We start from the raw sequence: 24,065 nt of genomic DNA, 5'->3' as shown, positions 1-24,065 counted from the left end.
TTCCCTTATTTGGATGGTCTTGAGAACTAGAATTGCCTCAGAATTCATGGCTAGCTAAAAAGGTATTTGACAAAAATTCTCCAGATAAATTAAACCTTTGCCTGAATCTAAAGAGGTAAACCACAGACATCATGGGTATTAAGCAGCAGGTAGTCTGCCTCTGAAATTTCCCCCTTTTGTCTTCTGCCTGAATTTTTAAAAATCTGTTTGTGGGGAATAAAGTTATTTATTGCAACTAAATGTTCGCATTTCTTAATCTAGTTATGGGGCAGAGAAGGAAAGAATTTGGGACAAAGGAGTTTAGGATGTATTATTAAGTATACACATAGACAAGCAGATTTTACAGCCAAAACAGAAATTTTGCAGGCATGATTGCTTTTGGAAAATCTGTAAGTCTCTACTGGTATTCATTTTGTTTGTATAAATTTGTAAACACACCCAAATTAGCATATTCTCTGCCTGCATCCTTCAGAAAGTTAGACTTGAAAAAAATTGAATCTTTTTATATGTACTTAATTTGTTAAATTTTAACACAAATTTAATGATGAGTTAGGGATACATACTTGGAAGAGATGTATAATGAATATTAAGATTCATGTTGTAATTGTCAAATACATTTAAATTTTTTCCTATTTTATTTAAAAATTGATGATTTCTTCTGAATTAACAAAGACTTGTATTCTTTAGGAGAACACCTATATTACAAGTAAGTTTCTGGTATCACAGTGACATGTAACTAGGGCTTCTCAGAAAGCTGATTTAATGGCAATCAAAATATTTAATATTCTATATAGTGTTCTAAAAAAATTGTTCTCTTTTGGAATATTTCCTTTTCGTATTTCCCCTCCCAAACCTTTGAGTATTTCTATTTGTGAATAAATTAGATAGATTTAAACTGATTTACAAATTCTGATTTCCAAATGTTTGAACAGACTTCATACATTTCCTGTTATGGAAGGTTTGAGTTTTTTCCTTCATAAAGGAAGCATCAACTATATCATTTCTCAAGAGAACCTCCTCTTCTGCTGGGGATAGTCTGCTGTGCTTGGGGTAGTGTTGCTAGACATATTTAAGCCATATGGGTCAAGCAAACCATATACTAAGCAGAATTTTCCAACATTTCCTTTGTTTCTGCTTCCTACATGTGATTAATAATATTTAAATATAATGCATACTTTTGTGGTGTCCACCATTTTAAAAACTCAAGGAAAGATAATGTACTACAAAAAATAATGATTCGTACAACAATGTGGAGTTCAGCAAAGATTGCTCACTCATACTCACAATGACATTAGGACAATTCTCATTCATGTAGGAGTCAGTGAATTGCTTTCTCACTCACCCAAGAATGTATGTATTTAAGTGAGAATAAAGCTACTGTAAGGCCACAATTGAATCCACAAAAATGTATGCATTATGGTGCGGATGTGAAGTGTCTCTCAAAGACTTATGTGTTGAAGGCTCAGTCTCCAATACGGTGATATTCAGAGGTGGGGATCTGGGGAAATGATTGCATCAAGAGGGTTCTGCCAGCATGTGTGGAGCAATCCAGTGAGAGATTCACAATGTGATGATATTTTTGGGAGGAGGTTAAAACTGTACAAAGTGGGACCTACTTAGAGAAAGGGAGTCACTAGGTATGTGACCTGAAAAGGAAATTTTCTCTCTGGCCCCTCCTTCCCAGCTACCATGAGGAGGGCAGCTTTGCTCCTCGCTGCCCTTCCACCATGATATGCACCTCAGGCCAAAGCAATGGAGTCAGTCAAATTTGAATGAAAACCTCTGATTCTGTGAGCCAAAATAAATCTTTCCTCCTTTAACTTGTTTTTCTCAGGCATTTTATCTCAGGGATGAAAAACTAACACACACCCCACGTGTGCATACGTCTGTGTGGCTTATGTATGTTTCAAAGTTTGGGATCTTCATTAAAGTTAGCAATTTATTATTTGTGACACAGACACCAAATGATCCCACCCAAACAAGGTTTTTACATGATGTCTTAAAGCTCTGCTCAGCCATAGACATAGCATTATTTCCCTCTTATTTGAATAGTTTTAAATGTAAAACTAAAGGATCCAGCAAAAATTGAACAAAATTGTGAATTGGGGACTGAGGGATACCAACAAGCAGCAGGTAGTTACAGATATGTGTGTTAGCTTATAATTTAGTGTAACCATATAATTAACAATGTAATCTGACTAAAATCATGGGAACTAGTCATCAGAGACATAGGAGCCCCTCAGCTAATAAGCTTTTAAGTATAGAAGTTCCTATCCTTTAAGTGGAAAAGACTGCTGAAACTATATATTACCAAAGCTCCTACAGGCTGGTTTTAAACTTTGGTATAAATTAAACATCAAAGACATCGCATCATGGAGGTCTACTCTGGTATGAATGTTCGTGACCCCTCTAAATTCATAGACTGAAACCTAATAACGAATGTGATGATATTAAGAGGTGGGGTCTTTGGAAGGTGATTCTGAGTGTGGAGCTTGTGTGAATGGGATTAAGAGCATTTTAAAAATGGCTTCAGAGAGCCGCCTTCCTTACTACCCTATCAGGATACAACAAGAAAATGCCATCTGTGAACCAGGAAATGTGCCTTCATCAGACACCAAATATACCAGCACCATGATCTTAGACTTCTCAGTTTCCAGCACTGTAAGAAATAAATTTCTGTTGCTTATAAATTTATGATATTTTGCTATAGCAGCCCAAACAGATGAAGTCAAGGATCGATTGAAGAGTGAGGTAAAAATGACACAGCAAAATTGTGTACATGCCAGATGTCTCCTTGGATGACTCAGTTTCTCCTTCTCAAGCAGAGGTCTTCCTTCTGCTTACTTGAAAAAAAAAAATCCAGATAATATTTCCCAATTCTGGTTATTTTTAAATGTGTGTTTTATTATTATGATGAAGGTAAGAGATCAGGAGATAATAAACAGTGAACAAAGTATTTTTTTCTATTATTATGGGGAGAGGTTGATGGCTAGGTATCAAGTTTTAATTAGACGTTCTGCTATGCAGTTGCAGAGAAGAGTGAGTAAAGACAATGAAAATATGCTGTTTATTTCAAAAAGCTAGAGAAATGGAGTTTGAATGTTTTCACCAAGAAAAAATGATAAATATTTGAGGAGTGAGATGTATACCATGATTTAAACATTACTCAATGTGTATTCTATCAAAATACTGTAAGACACCCCATAACTATGCACATTTTTGTATTTATGTATTAGTTAAAAATAAATGTAAACAAAAAGAAAAAAAAAAAAAAGAATAGTTTGTTGTAGTTCCTAAGAGGAGAGGAAGGGACTACAGGACCAAAAGAGAAGCACAGGGGTTTTTGTTAGGTAGAAGGAGCAGGAAGAATTATAGACAGGAGCTTGTATGGTGTTTTCCATGAGAAAGGCAAACAGGGTAAACTGGCCTACGAATGGCTAGTATGAATAATTTCAGGAGACTCTGGGAATGGGGACTTTCTCTGGCTTTCTGGCACCTGTCTGCAGGGTCATATGGACAGAAAAATGTAACTTCCTCCAGTGCAAGAGCCAGAGCAAAGGTCCTGGACTGATTACTTTATGTACGAAAGGGACATTCTGGCCAGTCATTTGCTTTTCATGAAAACTTAGCCATGGAAGAGACAGACTCTTCCAAGTCAGTGAAGTCCCAGTTGCCAAAGCATCCAGAATACAGAAAATAATATTTAGTGTTAAGTTAATACCATGATATACTGAATCTAATTACAAAAACTGCAATTTTTACTTATTTTCCAATTGAGGAAATATTTAGACAAAGTGAATTATACTGATCATAAGTGTAAAATACAATGACCTTTGACAAACATATACCCAACAAGTTATAATTACTTCTGTCACTATAGACTATTTTCTAGTGTCCCTTTAATAGCTGTGGTGCCAAAGTTTAATTTATCAAAGATCAGTGTATATTTTGTTTCATTTCTAAATATAATGTAACATAATAAAATAAATTTATTTCTATTCCTTTCTGATTCTCTTCTTAAAGATATGAACCAAGCAACACAAGATAGCCTTTTAGAATAGTTATCTTACCATAATCTGTAAAGCATAAGGTAAGTGTAAATACCTTCCTGCTCTAAAGCTGTATTTAGATTATCTAAAGATGTATTTAGATTATTCCCCTCCACTCTTGTAGCTAATCAAAAGGCAGTAAGCCCTTTCCAGAAGCCCCACAGAAAAGCTTACCTGCACCCAGCATCCAGAGTTAGATCTATCTACCCTCTGCTGGAATATGGCAACTCTAACCCTGAAAAATCCTAATTCAGAACAGAAATATTACTTGACAGCTTTTAAAAAAATACACTCATAGTTCTAATATGAAATGTGCTCCACACTTACATGACCTTGATCTTATAGGATCATTCTTTTCCCATCACACATTTCTTTCAGCAACACTGAGTAACTATCCCACCTCAATCTTTGGGACCATCAATACTAAAATAAATTTGTGGATATTAACAAGTGGTATATAAGGTACTATCTGATTTTTTTTGCCTAAGATTTCATATTTAGTTGTCTAAATTTTTATTATTAACTTGGTTTTGAATTTCTACTGTAATCTTTATTTTGTAGAAACCAGTGAATTCAGGAAACAAGTGAATTCAGGAAATGAGCAGAGGAAGATATCTAAAGTAATCCTACATTGGCTGGGGACTCGGGCTGTCGAAGTTCCAGCAAAGCAAATTTTCTAAATATTATCATTAGGAAATTATTCCCAATGACAACTTTGACAGTCATGATTTAGACTAATTTCTGCTCCCGAAGTGAAGCAGTATTTTCTAGAAATTTTAAGATCTTTTGAAACTTAAATGATGGTAGGAATTACTAAAGCTTTTAAAAAAAACTTTGGCTCTCTGGAAGGGAAGATTCTGTTCTCTCCGTGTGGATTCATTATATTGTCTGGGGACATACTTTTCTAAGTTTAGGGTTAGGCAAATAGTTGGAGTTTTAAAGCATATACTTTTTTTAATCCTTTTTTTATTTGTTCTAATTAGTTGTATATAACAGTAGAATGCAGCATGTACTTTCACACTTAAAATAATGAATATAGCATTTTAAAAAATGAACATGGCTAAATGGCTACTTGTCTAGAAAATTTTTATGTTTCAAGGCAGTCAATAAAAAAGAGGAATAAGTATACATGCATTTGAATTTCATCTATCTCATGTTAACAGTGAAAGATCTTCCCCGCAGCATTGGATCTTGTATGTTAATAAAAAACAGTGGGATGAAAATCACACACAAACACACAACCAGCCTCTGATTGCCTTGTGTAGCAATGTGTAATGTCCAAGGATAGGCCTCATTAGACTCTCAAACTGCAGCTGTGTCAAGAATGCTCAGTCTTTCACAGGACCTAAAAAGAGAAGAATCTTGTAAAACATCCTAGTGAATCCAAGCAACATTTTCCCCTAAGTTATACTAATACTGTATGTATTTATATGTGTGTATACATCCTCACTAAAATTCTCAACATTTTATGGTAAATTTTGCTTAGTGCACTGCATTTTCCAAAGGTGAATAGTATGGAAAAATTTTATTGGCTCTAAATTGTATTATTTCACAGTTAGATGATTTCTTATTTTAGAGATTAATCAACATCAAGTGGATGATGAGTTTTAAATATATTTGTTTATAAACATTAAAGTCTTTTACATGGAGGCATTATACTAAGCTATAATTAACCCCATAGATTTTAAAAGTCATGAAAGATTCATGCAAAGATTTTTCTGATTACATGAACATGTAAGATGATATTAATGAAGGAGAATTTGTCATTTTTAAAAAGAATTTGAAGATCAGTTGAGAAAATGACAAAGCAGGATGATTCCATCTTGATGAATCCATGTGATAAACATTTATGAAGTGAACTCTTCCTCTATCACTTTTTTCTCTTTATTTCTTCATGCTAAGATGGGGATAAGATTATAAATTATATTATAAATTATAATTGCAGTCTCCAGTATTTAAAACTACATTGATATTTTAAAAATTTGATAATTAAAACTTTGAAAATTTTCAGAAATTTAGAACTGGGAAACTCAACTCTTGAATACATTATATTAACGAATAATGAAAAAAAAGAAATTTTGGTCAAAAATTTTCATTGTAAAAAAATGTATAATTTTAGAAAAGGTCTAACAACTTTATGTTCCAGCACCATTGATTTGGTTTTGAGAAAACTACTTTTATCCTTACTATGTAATTTGAAAGATATAATTTTATAGAAAATCATCTCTCTCCTAAGTATATTTCAATTATCATTTTAGTTTGAGTTTTATTATGTTAATATCAGGAGTTAAAGAGAATTTATTGCTCAGGGGAACAGTCACAAAATAAATTGTACATTTATTCCAAAGCTATCCAAACAGCAGTAGTAGAGTTGAGCAAAGCCAATATTATGCAGGGCATGGAAGACTGAGTGCTCACAATGGGAAGCACTGATTGGGAAGATAGAGACAAGAAAATAATATAATTACAAGGCAGAGCAGTGGACTAAATGCTAGAAGAATGGATTACAGCCGTCCCCTCTTGCCCGTTGTTTCACTTTCTAGGATTCAGTGACCGGACATTAGTGGCGATCCAAAAATATTAATGGAAATTTTCAGAAAAAAAAAAAACAAAACTCCTAAGTGTTAGACTGTGTTAGACCATTCTTAGTGAGGTGATAAAATGTCATGCTGTCCCACTCTATTCCCCTGGGGACAGGAGTCTCCCCTTTGTTCAGATGCTACCTGCCTGAGTTATCAGATGGCACTATTTGTGTTCAACTAACCTTGACTGATTTCATTATTATTATTTTATGCTAAAGATCTTATTTTATTGCTGCATGATGATTATACAGAATAGTGGATTTCATGGTGGCATATGTGTTCATGTGCATAACATGGTTGGATAAGTTTCATTATTAATTATTGTTGTTAACCACTTACTTTACCTAATTTATGAACTAAATTATATCACAGGTAGTGTATAAAATGTCCAGTGCCATCTATGTCTTCAGGCATCCACTGGGGGTTTTGAAACATATCTCCCAAGAGTATGGGTAAACTGCACTATTAGGCAAAAACAGAGGATGGAGTTGGTTAAATATTGCCTAAGGGACTGGGAAAGCTTTATAAGGGAAGTATATTAGCAGTAGATTTTGAAAGGTAATGAGCAGAAACATTTTCCACATAGAAAAGGAAGAGATCTAGCATTCCAGGCAGGAATTACAACATGCACAAATGTGGACAGACGAAAGAATAATTGTCTTTACAATTTTAGCTTTGAACGGAGAGCAATAAATGATAAAGCTGGTGTGTGTGCGTGTGTGTGTGTGTGTGTGTGTGTGTGTGTGTTGCGGTCTTACAAGAGGCTAGTCCAGAATTTTTCAAATGTTTGTGATTCTAAGTATATTTAAAATCAGCTTCTTAGATTCTGAGAGCATCCATTTGAAGCTTATTATTTGCTTAGCAATTAAAATCTAGATTAGAAATCATGAGATTTTTGATGTAGGGGATAGTCAATGTTTCATTTGCTTTATAAAGTAATAAATCATTAAAATGTGTATGAAGTGGAAGTTCTGGAAAGATTGAGGGAAAGATTAGGAAGAAAGTCACTGAATCTGATACAGGATGAAAATAGCAAGCTTTTACGCACGGCCTGAATACCAGAGAGTAGGAAAAAACAAACAAACAAACAAATAAACAAAAAGTATCAACTTTCAGAGGGTGGAGCTGATGGGCAAGCTACGAGTACACAGAGGGAAAACTCTGAAATCTTAGACTAGGCACATTGCAAAATGGGAAAGTCATGGCCCAAAGAGGAAATTACAGAGAATGCCAGGTTTGGGGAATTCAGGGTGGGGGTGGTGAGATGGAGAACATTAAGCTATGGATGATTGTGTTAAATCAAACCCCAGAGTGTTTCTGGATTTAATAGAAGTGTTCTCTTCTAAAAAAAAAAAAAGAGAGAGAGAGAGAGAGAGAGAAAACTGAAAAGGAAATGTTAAGTGGGCATTGTACAGAATGCTAAAGAAAAATAAGGGGGTAATGCTTTTAAAGGCATGTCTGACTCAAAAGAAAAATCTTTCAACCATTTACTGCATGATATTTTCCCATGGAGATAATTTTTAAAAGCTTTGGCTCACTTCGAAGAGAAATACTGAGCCCTTTTTGTTATTACTTTAACTTGTCCAATCTCTAAACCACAGAGATACCTCAGAGGTTCATTAGAAATTCCCCAACCCAGAAATAGGAAGGTCCCAATAAAAACAAACTAACCAGATCCTTTAGGAGTTGAATTTTGGAGTTTTGACTTCCTGATTCTAAGGAAGGGTCATATTTTAGTTGCAGAATAATAATAAGTGTAGCATAAAAAGCACCAGAGTTAAAATAATGAATCCCTTCCATGCCTGTCTGTAGATTTGGCAAGGTTGATACTTATCAAGCTTGATTCTAATACAAATTTTGGACAAAGCAAGTCCTATTTCTACCCCAGTCCCTTTACACAGAAGCCTTTTTTTAGGGTGACATTTTTGCTTGTCTGTTGTAATTTATCTTTCTGTTATTTCATTTGATGTAGTCGATGGTCTAAGTTATATTAACAATGAGAACAAATCTTGTCTTTCCTCCACAAATCAATGAGGAAAAAATGTTTTGGAAAATTTTTTTCCACTGTTAGACTGAGTTCAATTATTACCAGTTAGGGCTTATACTTCTCTTTTTCTTTGTCCTACTTTTGAACTAGTCATTGCATGTTACCAATTCAAGAGGCCGTCATTGCTCATCATTGCTAGATAGGGAGAAAGACACCCAGTGAACAATTCAGCTCTCATACTCAGAAGCTATGTCTCCTTAGAAGGCAAATTGAAAAGCACTCTGGAAGCTAGCTTTTAAAGACACAACTGATAGATAATATAGGTGAAACTGTCCAGTCATCTGTTCTGACAAAGGTATATTTTAAAGGACAATGAATTTCAAGAAGCATGAGTAGATCCACTGTGACAAGGCCAGAATTTCTTTAGTACTCACTATGTTTGGAAGGTTTTAGTAGCACAGTGTAAACCCTGAAACAGCTGCCTGGAGAATGGTTAATTGTGTGATTCATGAGCCAACCCTTCCAGCTCCCACTGTTTTTCCTTGCATTTGGATTCTTTTAAGGAATACTTCATTTAAAATATCACTTTATCAACTATTTCATCTTTCTTTTTTTTTATTTTACAAAGGACACATTTTGTTGTATTCAGCATAATGAAAGCTCAAGATCAAACATTATCTTCCTTTCCAAAACCAATATAAAAAAAATGTATTCTACCCACCAAAACATTATTTCAAAATTTTTGTGAATTATTACCTTCACCTGTTATTAATGTTCTGTTTACTAATTTCTTCATTTCTTTCCCCCTATATAACTGCCCATTTACTGACCTACATAAATGTCTGGTCTAGTCCTCAGTGTCCTATCCTGTCACCAATTTCCTCTCACTAGAAGAAACATTTTAGTAATCTATCATTTAGGATCTAGTAAAGGAACACAATTGAAACTCAATCCTAGGCTATTGAGGTACTCACCAGTAATTGCTATTTAAGCTTATATATCAGCAAATTTGCAACAGAAAACCCATGTTCTATCTTTTTCTACCTTCTTCTGCTAACTCCCAGCATTTCTCTAGTTCTAGAGAGTTCATTTTTTCATTCAATTTAGCAATCTCCCTGTATTCTTTCAAATCACAAATTCAAAAAACAGAGAAGTGAGAATACAACAAATTAAATCTATTTCATACGTTGCAACACCATTTTTGTATAGCAAAAATTAACAAATTCCTCTAGGATTTGAAAATTAGTAATTTGTACAAATCTCTCTTTGGTACCTAAAAACTAACAGAAAGAAATGTAATCCATATGACTTTATCACTAACATTATAAATTGTGTTACAGCGCATGAAGTATGAAGAAATTATGCTTCAGGAAATGAATTAAAAAGGTTCCAAGAAACTTTTTAAAAAGCATTAATATAACAGAATGCCCACAGAATGCATCTCTTAATGTAGCATGTTTACAAGAAGAGAGAAAACAATTTCTGTTAATTATTTATTAATATTAAAATATTGATGAGCTTTATCTAAGAGTAATGGGCTTCCAGCTGGTATACTGGGTTGAACTGTGCTGAAATTTAGCCAATATGAGGGGTGTGTATTAAAAGAGCAGAACAAATAACTTAACAGGGGCCTAAAAGCAGCAATCAGAAAAGGTTCATTTAACATAGAGATGGCACAAGCTTCGAGCAATTGCCTCTACTTAAGTAAGTGTGGAATTACAAAAGGTTATTTATTACAGTTCAACAGGGGCCTGCAGCTTGCTCAAAGGCCTTTGAAGTATTTCAACAGTTATAAAGTCTTTCTTAGTGCACAAGCAGTAAAACTTGGGCAGACCCCCAAAACAGTCTGCAAAGCTTTTATTAAAAGGTTAATACACCCTTGTCACAATCGTTGTTTGAAAGGAATTATTTTCTCTCTCCCCTTTTTTAAAGGAGAGATATCATACCTGTGTTTTTCTCCAACATCTTTGAAATGTATTTTAATGATTTTGAAAAATAAACCAGTTTCGTGAGGGTATGAAATTAAATATAGGACTTCATGGATTTAAAAGGAAAGTGTTCCAATACAAAGCTTCTTTGAAATGCTCGGCAAGCACACATCAAAAGTCATTCTACTAATGGATTTGCTTCAGCAGAAAAATTAGTGGAATTTTTCCATTGTTTGTAAAAGAAGCAAAATTTGGTTCTAAGGACATTGGTGACTTCAATTTTCTCATTAGCAATTGGATAATAAATTGATTTTTCTAAGTATATACGAAGAAAATAAAATAATATAAAGTGAAAAATAGCTTATCTTTTGCTTCGAATCAACATTAGAGCAGCAAATCACAGGGGTTGGGGATGAGATCAATTTGGGAATTAAACAGAAAAGTATTGAGTAGATGAAGAGAAGACATGAAAGGTAAATGACTTTAGTTGGCATCAGAGGATAATAATTGCTAAAATGAGAATAAGAAAATAAATTAAAAATGAGAATAATAAAATAAATGTACTTTCCACCAGAAAAGCAAAACCTACATTTTTATTTTTTTGGCAAAAGATTAAGTCCTCATTCCCAGACCATTAGGGTAAGAATACTGTAATTAGAGAAGTGTTCATAGAAGTATCTTACAAATAATAGGAACAGATGGATGGGAAATTTATTGAAATAGATTCTAAAAAGTGACACAAGTCACAACTAATGCACAAAAACTTTAAATTGACACATAAAGGTTAAAAAGTATTTATACATGGGAACAGCTTGAAAGGTTCCATGCAAAAGTCATCATGTGATAAGTATAGAAAGATGGAATCAACAAATATGGAACCCACACTGTTAGCTTTTTGAAGATTATAAATACATAGTGTTCAAATATGCTTGATTTGCAAAAAATGTGTAACGTAGTGGGTTTTCAATCAATTAAAACAATTCAATAGTTAATGTATGAATATTCCTGAGCTTTTTCTGGTATTTGTAATTTGGTTTGCTATATTCTATTAGGGTCAAGTTCTGCTGTACTGCAGTGAGGCATTTCACTTGACTGGTTGAGATTGAGATTCAAAACCCAAAGTACATAGACAGTATTTTTATTTTTAATGGAAGAATTGGAAACAGAAATCACTTAAAACATATTTAAGCTTTAGTTTGAAATGAAGATGACCCTGTTATATCTGAACTAAATTTCTGCTTTCTATTTATATTCCAAATTTTTGATAATATGCAACAAAAGATAACAAATATAGCCATTATTGAATAAGATATCTCAAAATATATCTGTAACACAAAGCAGTTATTTCCTTGAATTTCTTGTTAAATATTTTTAAGAAATTAAAATTCAAAAATATAAAATCATTTTCTTGAAATGAATTTTTATTCATGAGAGATTTTTGTCAGAAATCAAGATCTACAGTAATATGTCCTAAGTCATATCTATTTCACAATACACTAAATATTATTATTACCTATGGATACCATGGGACTCCTCGTACATAATGGATTCCAGTCCTCTTACAGAGTTGCATATGAAAATGTTATCAATGAACTGAGGAATCTGGCATTAATAACTTTGCAACATTATAACAAATAGGTAGTCCTAATGTTTTGTTCTTTTTTTAATATATCAAATATATTTCATTGCTTACATTATAGTAGCATATTGAAAACATCTGCTCACTTGCCACTAGTCAACCAGCAGCAGAAAATCTCAGCTCATTTTCCATAGGCTTGAATGCACTAGGGCTATAATCCAGCTGCTGGGACTGGATATGGGGCCAGATTAATACTCAGGGGTCTTGGAAATGGAAATCGTGCTTTCTTGCCAAAGATTAGACCAATGATAGACTCCATTTGCTGGTTCTCTTCTCTCTCTCTGCTTTATTCACCATGCTTTTCAACCCATAAACTTGCTTTCTCCCACTTTTCCTCCCTTCCTTTCTTTACAGCTCCATCACCTGTCATGATAATCAAGAAAGATCGGACATCCAGAAATAGCATCTCTTTATCCTGGCAAGAACCTGAACATCCTAATGGGATCATATTGGACTATGAAGTCAAATACTATGAAAAGGTGGGGAAACAATTTTATGTGGTTGAGTTGTGTAGGGAATGAGCCTATTTTCTCATTAGCAGTACTCTTGAAAAGAAAGCGGTGACATTGTTAGTAAGAGCTATGTTTAGTATCCGTCGTATGAGCTCTTTAATTTATAGGTAGGGGGCATTTAGAAACCACCTTGTCAAATACCCTTTACTCTACAGCAATAAACAACATCAAAAATATCACTACCAAACATAATCCAGTTAATTGTGACAATAGACAAGACATTTATGTTCTTTTATACAGAGAATCCTTGTTCCACTAAAAATTTTGTAGTGATTGACTTCTCTGATGAAGTATTCCTTTGTTAATTGACTCAAACCTCATTTTGTGATCTTCTCATTGACATGATTTTCATTTAATAAAGAGGGTAACATTGGAATGAATAACAAAAACACCACATTATTTAACTCATGATAAAAAGGTTTCCTGGCTCTGCAGAGGAAAATAAAGAAAATGGGGTGAATGAATAAGTATGCCTCACATCATAAAACTGTGTTTTAACGTTGCAATTATAAAAGATGAGCACAGGGTTATTTATATAGAGAATTTAGATAGTGACATTTCATCACTTAAACACTTATTGCTCCCTAGTTTTAAAAAATGGACAAGTTTGAAAGCAAGATGTATTCAAACTTTATCATCAAAGCTGGTTCACTTCATAGCTGTTAATACAGGAACAGAACACATTTGTGTATCTGCTGCCCTTTATAAAGTATTTTAAAGTGAATTAAAAACAAGCTGGGCAATTTTGTAGCTATACATATGTAGATGCAGTTTATGTATACTGGATGTTTCTGCATGCATTATTTAAATTTCGACAATATGATCATTTATTGAAAGTTGGTAAATAGGAATTTTTATAAAAGGAATAATTGAGAGTAGTAACATTAGATGAATTTCCCATAGCCCCTGCCAAAATATTTTATTAGGCTTATGTTTTTAATCCTGACAGTCACGATTCCTCATTTAGCATGTTTCCCTGATTGTGTACCTACTTCAGTGTGAGAATGGATAGTTAGAGGTCTGAGAGTTATTAGAATATTCAGTTGTCAAAGAGGCATAATGCATAAATATACTTTTGTGCTATGCAGTTATTTTCTTTATTGAAGTCAACATAGTTCACAAACATGATGTTATTTTATGTATACTCTTCTCTACAGGAAAAAGATATTCCCTTTTCATCAAAATAAAGTGAGGCCTAAGAAATTTCATTTTGCCATAATCACAGTACAGTAATCCACTATGTTAAAGCCAATCACTTTTGTGACTGTGATCTTCTCTTTTAAAAAATGTGACAAGATAGAGGGAGCAGATATAAGAATGCAAGTTTCATTGATGATCTAAGAAATTAACTTTGTGCCTCAGTTCAGACTGGATAACCAAACTAGGAGGACACCTTGAAATCTCTGATGTTAATTCCAAAATACAATTGACTTATGTTTATATCTTTTGCCAACATGAAAAATAAATTAACTTCTTTCAAACTCCACCAACAAAATAATATATACATTATGCAATGAATAGAGGAAGAAAATCATTAAGTTTATTATTTCCTAAGCTTTTTAAAACATGATGCTTGCATACAAGTGATGTTACTTAAATATGTATATATAAATACTTATTTTTAGCACAGAAATATGAATTTAAAAATTATTCTCAAATTCACCTGTGGGACTTAGAAATATTTTGAATGCTTCACTGGAATTTTAGTTTCTTAAGATCTATATTTCTTGACTGCTTAATGTAATTGTCTCAAAATGATCAACGGAATCTGCTTCTGGCTACTTGCTCAATAATTTTTAAATGAATAAAATAATTATTTATGCATAAGAAATATATTCAATATATATGAAATATATTCAATACTTTTCATTATTTAATATACTAACTCAAATGCTATCTAATATATAACCAGCATCTCTAGTTAAAAAGTGTAATTAATTAACATTTTCATGTATGTTAGAGAAAAAATAAATTCAGTGCAAATTCAATTTTTGCAAATAGAACTTGACACAAAAGAAACTTTAATATTAATATGGAATGTGAATCTCCCAGAACAGATCCTTTTTGGGAACTATTTCTAGAATTTACTCAGATGATATTTGTGTCTACTAAATGGCAATGACTTACATAAAATACAAAACAAACATAGTTATACTGAGGATATTAGATCCACATATATAATCTTGACTTCATTTTTAAAATTTTAGATTAATAGAAATATTTTCTATTTGACATTCAGTAGAATGTTCTTATTAGGTTTAATTCAAAGGGCTATTTTCTTCTTTGTAAGCTTATTCTTGGAATTAGTTTGAAGCTTTCTTTCAGCTTTGACTTTGAAGAGAATGTATTTTCACTCACATGTTCACTAACCAGTAAGAATTAAAGCTAACTTTTCCAGGTTTATGCGGAGAACATACATCATAACCTCCAAATTAGGAAGTCTATAAATATTTTCATTGGAAAATTTTCCCTCCTTGCACCCAGCAAGTGAAATAATGGGCATAACCTTTTTTATGCATCATGTGCTGTATTTTAAAGAATCAACTTATTTAATTGTTAATCATGCAATAGCGTTATAATGAAGATTTGATATTAACATGATTTATTTTCTTACTTCAAAGCAGGAACAAGAGACAAGTTATACCATTTTGAGGGCAAGAGGCACAAATGTCACCATCAGTAGCCTCAAGCCTGATACTACATATGTATTCCAAATCCGCGCCCGAACAGCAGCTGGATATGGGACCAACAGTCGCAAGTTTGAGTTCGAAACTAGCCCAGACTGTATGTATTATTTCAATTTTGTGTAAGGGGGAGGACTGTTACCAAAAGTGTTTGATATTTTATTCTCACTTCCTAAATGTTAACCTAGTATGATAAATTGAATGTTTTGCTTGGGACTTCAGTAATTTGCTGAGCTATGTGTTTGTATTTGTGTGAGTATGCATCTGTGTTCTTGTTCTCTTTTACAGATCAAACTTATTTTAATGTGTGGAATACTTCTGGTTTTCTGTTAGCCATAAATTCCTCTTAAGGAACATTGTTAAATATGATAACATACTTCCAGTGCCTGTCAATCTAGATGTTTGAAGTTCATTGAATGATTCAGTTAACCACAAACAAGAAACCTGATGATGCATGAGAATCCGAATTTTGTTTTTAGCCTTAACACATCCATTCATGTATAACTTAGGGAATAAGAATTTTCTAAAATATGTTTTATTGCTTCATTCATATTCACAAGAAATTGGGATAGCCTGTCCAGTTGATCCCAAATTTGGCTAATATTGGCCTAGAATTGACAGACATTTTCCAGAAAAAACAAAGATTTCCTTCCTTTAAATGCATTCACTCAATATTTAAAAAGCACTCTGGTGAAATATAATTTTCAGAAGTTAATATCATAACTATGCTGATAATATAAAATAAATATGAACTAAATATTTTATTTAACTAATTAGTTAATGGGAAGACTAATAAGAGATCAAGACTGGTTTAAAGAAAAATTAGAACAGATGCATACACATACATATTTGTGCATGTGTGTGTTTAGAAATAAACCAATTATATCTCTGCTGAACAAGTGTTATTTTAATTGTAATAAGAAAAGTCACATGTAGCACTGATAGTTTTCTTCAACTATAATTCACAGTTATAAACTAGCCTAGAGAAAGGATCAAATATGGACACCCTTTAGAATCAGATTATCCTGAAAGGATCTAAGAGTGTCCAAAACTATTGAAGAAAGTCATGTCTTTTGACCACTCTAACTTGCAATTTTTCTGTTACCTATATTTTCTATTTTCTAAATATTTTGTTCCTGACATAAAATCACATTATTATTGGTAATAATTTCATACATAGTAGGACTGGTCATAAATGATAAAAACTAAATAATATATTTCACGACATTGGCTTTTTCAAGTAAGAATGCTACTTAAAGAGCTGTAACTTCTGCAAGGTTTTGAGGTTCTAATATTTTTATACATCATCAGTTCACAGCAGAACTATAACCAATCTACTTAGAGGAGAGCACCCATTCACAGACATACATATCTACCCTTAAAGACCTCTCCTAACTCCACAATGAAATAAGCAGGGAGAAACCTTTCCAGAGACACTAGATACAAAATGCAGTATGGTGTAGGAAATCCGTGACAAGGCCCAAAATAAGTTAAAAATTTTAGATGACTGGACATAATTTCAGTGTGACATTAGTTATTCTAAATTATTTTCGCAACTTTTGAGTGATGTGAAGAAAGTTTCTCCTTTTGAAATGATTACAAATTGATTTTTCAAACTTATAAATGAATAATTGAATTAATAGTAACAACAAAATCCATATTTGGTTTACTAGAAAACATCCCAAATCACAGAAGTAGGAAAAGCAAATATTTATGATATCTTATGATACAAATTATACATATTGAGGGGTAAAAGAGTCAGATCACAATTATATAAATATTTAGTATGTTAATGAATAATTTGGAACATCCATCTAATTTTGTATGATGTTAATTAGCACTCAACCCTATCTGATAAGTAGATTTGCAAAATCAACAACAAATTCCAGTATAATTCCATATTTGACATAGACATTGCTGAGTAGCATTTATGCATAGAAGACTTCTCTTGAGACTTAGTGTCTGACTGAAGTTTAAGAAATTCACAATTTTTACAGACTTGGGATGTGGCTCAGTAGTAAAGCACTTCGATAGGATGTGAAAAGCCCTAGATTTAATTCCCAGTGCTGAAGAAAGAAAAGTAGCTGATTTAAGTCCTGTAGGGCTGTAGGATTTTTACCAAGTTTTATTCTTGAAATACTTATATTGATTGAGAGAGAGAAAAGGGAAAAGAGGATAGAAAGAAAAAACATGAACTCTTCCTCTTCACTCTTTCTCTTTATAAAAATAACTATGAGTTGTACGGGGTTTGTTGTTGTTGTTGTTGTTGTTGTTGTTTTCCTCCCAAGTGCTGAAGATTTAACTCAGGGGCTGCTCACACTGGGCTGCATCCTTAGCCCTATAGTTTGATTTTTTAACAAATCAATTTACTTTTACTGTTTCACAATAGAATTCTTCCAGACTTTGAGGATAAATGAAAGTGGGGGAAAACCTTTAGTCTTAGAAGAAAAGCAAAAATCAAGCTTCACTTTCTTTATTTTTTTAAATCAAAGTGATAAGATTCATAAAAACTCTAAAGCTTTGTTTGTTATATGTTAATAATTTTAAAATATAAGTCATTTGGATTTCTTTAGCAATTTGTTCTTTTTTTCCCTCTGGTTTTTATTTTTTAAAATTATGTGAAAAGTTCTCATATATAACACAATTATTCCTCAGTAGACCATAGTGTATTTTGACCTAGCCTTTAGATAACATTTTCTGATCTTGGTTTATTGGAAAGATATGGAGGCACATTGGAGTATATATTTTAAGTGCATTAAAATATCATATTTTTTAAATGTCAGCACTTATCATCAATTATCTTTGTACAGATGAGGAAACTGAGTCATAACTAAGTTAAGTAAACCTCCCACAGTCTCATGGTTGGTGGGCAATGGTGCTTCTAGAGCCCATGCATTTATATGGCAGGATATGAACTGTTTTCATAAACATTTCATTTGATCCTATTCTGTAAACTATTCAGATACTGTTCTTTCCTTTAATGCATGATGTAAGACAGAGTTGTATGTTTTTCCAAGCTTGCATAGCTAGTAAATAGGGGCAATGAAACTAAAGTCTCCAAGTTTGGAGTCCTGATACAGTGCTACTATTACACCCTCACATGCTAAGTAAAGAGGCAACAATAAGACTCACAAAAAGCATGGAGTCCAGAAGCATAAAAGGATTTCCCGAGAATGAAGGCAGCTCCTACCAAAGCAAGAAGAACAGTATGACCCATAGAAAAGCAGAGAGACCAATTGTCTAAAAACCCTAAGTGGGTAGAACCTGAATCCAAGGTGTGTGCTTTATGCCCAAGAAAGTCAGGAACAATGTAGACGCTGTTAGGAGCAAGTATTTTGGAGTTGATTTGCATTTAATTGGATGACCTTGGAAAATCATTTCCTAGGTGCTCCTTGTATCAGTTTTCCTGTCTGGAAATTGGGGGAAATCATATGTGTAACTCAAAGAGGTTTAAATGTTGGTTAAATTAATTATCATTTTTAAAGAGGTGAAAATATTACCTGATAAAGTAATCGTTCAGTGTGTACATGGAGTGTGCATGTCTGTGTGAATGAGACAGTTCAGTTTTTGCTGGTACAACAGAATATGTATGGTTTGGTAATTTATAATGAATAGAAATTTATTTCTCACAGTTCTTGAAGCTAGTACAAGATTAAAGCATTGAATCTGGTGCCTGGTGAAGGTCTTCTTATTTCACATGGTGGAAGGTAGAAGGGCAAGAAAAGAGCAAGTCCTTATAATAGTTACCTTAATCCAACCATGGAGACAGAGCACTTGTGATTCAAGCACCTTCCATTAAGCTTAACTCCCAATGCTGCTGAATTAGAGATTAAGCTCCTAAAATAAGTGTTTGGAGGGGACTCCACAGCAGTGTGTATGTGAGTGTTTCATGTTTTAGTAAGTAATCCATGACCTGAAAATTCAAAGAATTAAAGAACTGTGTGGGATAAAGTTTAGCTTTAGAATTGGAAAATTCTATTGGATGTTATTTTTCACAAAGATAAGTACCAGGAACAATTAAATTAGGATTCAGGATTCCCTCTCCCCTTTTTCATTGTTTATAAAGAATGAACATGCATCAACTTTAATCTCTTGGAGCCTATTATTAGAAGACATTAAGGCAGCCTGATAGACAAGAATCTTTATATAGAGGGTTTTGTATACTAAAATACAGAATTTTATAGGAAATAGAGTACTATTCTAAATTTTTCATCAGGCAAATGACATAATAAAAATGTTTTTTATTAAGTACTTCCTATATGTCCGGCACTGTTCTAAATATTTCAGTTATATTCATTCATTTAATCCTCAAACAATCAAATCATGTCACATAGCAAACAACTACCAATTTAGGCATTCCAATTTAGGCATTCTGACCCACAAGAATGAACTTGTAACCACTCTTCTTGAGGGAGAGAAAGACAAAAATATATGTAGATAGATTAAAATGAGAAGAGAGCAGGGTACAATGGCACAGGCCTATAATCCCAGCCACTCAGCTGAGGCAGGAGGATCACAAGTTCAAAGCCAGTCTCGGAAATTTAGCAAGGCCCTCAACTAAATAAAAAAAAAAAAAAAAAAAAAAAAAAAAATACAGGGCTGGGGATGTGGCTCAGTGGTTAAGCACCCCTGAGTATTCAACTTGCTACTCTCCTGCCTCAGCCTCCCAAGTAGCTGGGATTACAGGCGTGTACCACCATACCCAGCTAACACTTACTAGTTTTTAGACATTGTTATAGTATACAAAATAAAGGGCATGAGTTAAAATAATCATTATATGTTTGAGTTAAAATAATCATTATATGTTTATGAAGTCTATTTGAAATATTGAGATAAGCTATTTTAAACAAACTATTCACACAACTATATCCAACAGAAGGGGATGTATAGGTCAGGTACCCTGGGGAACAGATTCTATAATGGAATTTCAAAAGCAAGGGTTCTAGGGGAGATACCTGAGAAATCACAAGCAGGGTGGTGGACAAACAGAGTCTCAGATTGTAGTGTATGTCTGTTATCTATGAAAATAAAGAGGAAGAGAACCGTAAAATTTAGGTCATCCCAGGCAGTTTAGCAAGATTCTGTCTCAAAACAAAATTTTGAAAGAACTGGGGATGTAGTTCAGTGCTAGTGCACTTGCCTAGCATGCATAACTTCCTGGGTTAAACCCCTAGCACTGCAGAATTAAAAAAGAAAAAGTGAAGGACTAGGAAGGAAGAGCTGCAGACTGCAGAGCAGCTCTTAGAGGCTCAGTCACCATTGCGGAGAATGGAGATCACCTATTTGAGGGGTCCTGCATTAGGCAAGAATGGCTGGACTCTGGTACTTTGCACTTGCCCTGTCCATCTTGGAGAAGGACAGGGTCAGTTCATGAAGGGCACTGTGGATCCTGAAATGCAGCAGCTGGAGGCTGTCTGCTCACTGCACTCTCGGCAGCAGGGATATCTGAGCAGACACTCTCCTGACTGCCACATTGGTGTAAACAAGAGTTTGCTAGTAGTACAGAATAAAGTGCTTGCAACAGTTTATATTATAGTGTGCCATCCTGTCACACTCTGAGCTCTTTTCTCAGATGCTTAGGACATTTCTAACAGCCTATCCACCCCATTTATTTTCTTGTATCATTTAATTATTATAAAACCACCTGTTTGGAGAAAATCTTCCAAATTTGGATGTGATCCAGTTAAAGATGCAGGGTTGGTTCCTTTTATGTGATAGTATTCAAGTAACTAACTCCTCTGCTTTTCTTTCGAGCATAATTTGTTCACGTGTTCAATCAGTTTTTACCACAAAGACAACCCATGTGAATTTGAACATATGAAAGAGGGAGTCCAGAAACTGCTTGTATTTTAGAAACTCCATAGAGATTAGGATGCTTGTTGAACTTGTAGCAGATGTGGCTAGGAATTTAGACAGAGAATTGAACCTAACTGCCTTTATATGTCTTGCTATAGAATTACATCTGAAATTGATAGAGAATCTTGCAGAGATTTTATGCACGAATGGTCAAATTTGTGGTTGAAAAGGGGTACTTAGGTGACAAAGTAAAAGAAAAAAAGACATGCAAATAGAGACCAATTGGGAATTTTTAATTATCATCCAGGAGAGAAATGAGGTTAAATTAAATATTTAAGAGGATTTTGTGATTAACTTACGTAGAAGGATGAGAAGAAAGAGAGGACAAGTTTACTTCCTATTTTCGTTCTAGAACTTTTTTACTGAAATGTGGTCGGACACAGACATCATCAGTGTCACCAGAGGCATCATAAGAAATGTACAGTCTCAGTCCCCATTCCACACTGACTGAATCAAAAACTGATTTTTCAAAAAGATTCCTGAATGGTTTGTGTGTACATTAAAGTTTGAGAAGCATTGTTCTGGCTGAGGGGTCAGTTAACATTTTCTGTGATGGGCAAGGTAAATATTTTAGTCTTTGTGCACATAAGTCTATGATGCTGCTGCTCACTCTAGCATAAATTCAGTCATATACAAAAATCATGTGGTTGTGTATCAGTAAAACTTATAAAAACACTGAAATTTGAATTTCAAAGAATTTTCAGGTAACAAAAGTTTGTTCTTTCCACTCTTTATAATGATGGAAAAAATGTAAAGTCATTCTAAGTTTGTGGCTATACAAAAACTGATGGCAGGTCAGATTTGGCTCCTGGACCATTTTTGCTGAGTTCTTCTCTAGGTGAATGAATGAGTGATGGGACCATTTAAAAAGCTAGGCATATGGGAGAGCTTGTTGGTGATAGATATTGAGGTCCATGAGACAGGTATTACATCACTCTTTTTTTCTTTTTCAATTTAACTTCTCTTTATTACTGACAAATAATATTTTTATAGTTACGGAGCACAATGTTATGTTTTGATAGGCATACACACTGTGAAATGATTCTATCAATCCAGTTAGCATGCCTATCATTTCACATAGTTGTCACTTTTGGTAGTGAGAGCATTTAAAATCTTGAAATACACAATAGGTTTTCATTAACTGTAGTCACTTTGCTATGTAATAGGTTTTTGAAAACTTACTTCTTCTATATAATTGAAACTTTGTATCCTTTAGTCAATTTCTCTCCATTCCCACCACCCCACCTTCCCAGCCTCAGATAGCCATGAGTCCTCTTTCCAAGTCTGACATTTTTTTTTTAAATTTCTTACATAAGTGAGATGTGAAACATTTGTCTTCTGTGTCTAACTGATTTCAATTAGCACAGTGTCCTCTAGGCGCATCCAAATTGCTGCCAATGAAACACCACTTTTTAAAACATCACTTCCTATTGGGGGCAAAACAGGCTTAATTAGAACGTTTTTATAATTCTTGTCTATTTCTTCTTTTATTCTCTTCACCTTACAGCTTTCTCCATCTCTGGTGAAAATAGCCAAGTGGTAATGATTGCCATTTCAGCGGCAGTAGCCATTATTCTCCTCACCGTGGTCATATATGTTTTGATTGGGAGGTAAGATTTTTGTCTCATTTACCAGGTTCTTTGACCATACTTTCCTTGCTTCCCTTGATTGCTGTGAAATTTTGGTATGGTCCATAAAGTCTTTTATCAAATAACAATGTTAGCACTTGTATTCTGGGTCCTTCTTTTTCTCCTCACTTTCTTTTTTCCTCTCTCCTTAGTTTTGGTTTTCCTTTCTCCATTAATTCCTGTCCCCACTCTCTAAAGCACACCACTCTCTTTTTTGACCTCACTCCCAGTCTCTCCTTTCTTTTTCCAATTATCCCCTCCCACTTCAATAACCCTAGATTTCCTTGACACTTTCTCACCCCAAACACTGGCAGCATTGCATGGCACTAATCATTACCATTGGGGACTTCACCCTTCATTCATTCTAACAGTAGTTGTTAAAAAAATACTATAAACACATTCTAAGGCCATTATAAAAACTGAGCTGGAGGGGTCTGCACAGCAGGGAAGCCACTCTCCATATCTCCTCATTAGGCAGCTTTCCAGGGTCCCCAGGAAAAGAGGCTTTCTACCAAGGATTTGGAGAATGTGAAGTCAATAAACTTTCACTAAAGCATTTAATTGTTTGAGAAAAAAAAGCTTTATTTTTTTGTGCCTTGCATATTCTGATCATAGATAATGGCTTTAAGTATTTTTTCCTCATGTGTTCTGTTCCCTTGATTTACCTCTAGGTTCTGTGGCTATAACAAATCAAAACATGGTGCGGATGAAAAAAGACTTCACTTTGGGAATGGGCATTGTAAGTTTCTAACTTGGTTTTGTTTTAGTATTTTAGTTTCAACAGTTGTTGATTTATAATTGGATAGCTTCCCCTTGACAAAGAGAATTCAAAAGTAGTTTTATGGAAAAATGGAGTAAATTAAATTTATTTTAGAAGAAGGAAATTCATGGCTTTGCATTAAGCAATTTTTACATGGCTACATTTCAGCATACTTAAGTTAAAGTGAAGGGTAACCTGTGGTTTATGTTCAAATATGCACATGATGAGCAGTAAGAACTGTAGTCAACTCTGCGTGGCTGAAATGCAAAGCGTATCTTCAATTTCCTCATTACTAGTCTTTTGCTAAAATCTAAATGGGATACTTTTCTCTTCCTAACTGCCAAATAAATATAAACAACCTCTGTTTATGTGAAATGCTTTCCCCCATTTTAACCAACCAATCAGGAAAGAGCTTGAAAATAAACTATTTATTTTGGAGT

General features: G+C 33.8%; 1 protein-coding gene across 2 annotated transcripts in view; it reads left to right on the top strand.

Annotated features, from left to right (window-relative positions):
• The window catches only part of Epha3 (EPH receptor A3), a 346,294-nt gene that overhangs the window by 257,237 nt on the left and 64,992 nt on the right, over positions 1-24,065 (top strand). Inside the window, exons 6-9 of one of the 2 annotated variants that reach the window (XM_047564892.1) lie at positions 12,540-12,664; positions 15,322-15,481; positions 22,745-22,847; positions 23,537-23,604. In XM_047564892.1, coding sequence (XP_047420848.1) covers positions 12,540-12,664; positions 15,322-15,481; positions 22,745-22,847; positions 23,537-23,604 — 456 coding nt within the window. Of the gene's footprint in view, positions 1-12,539; positions 12,665-15,318; positions 15,482-22,744; positions 22,848-23,536; positions 23,605-24,065 lie in introns of both variants that reach the window. The other variant, XM_047564891.1, reaches the window with a different exon arrangement.

The sequence above is a fragment of the Sciurus carolinensis genome, chromosome 9 (genome assembly GCF_902686445.1).
Source record: "Sciurus carolinensis chromosome 9, mSciCar1.2, whole genome shotgun sequence".
NCBI classification, from domain to species: Eukaryota; Metazoa; Chordata; class Mammalia; order Rodentia; family Sciuridae; genus Sciurus; species Sciurus carolinensis.
The sequence above is the reverse complement of the archived record's forward strand: the minus strand, read 5'-3'. Positions and strand labels throughout refer to the sequence as shown.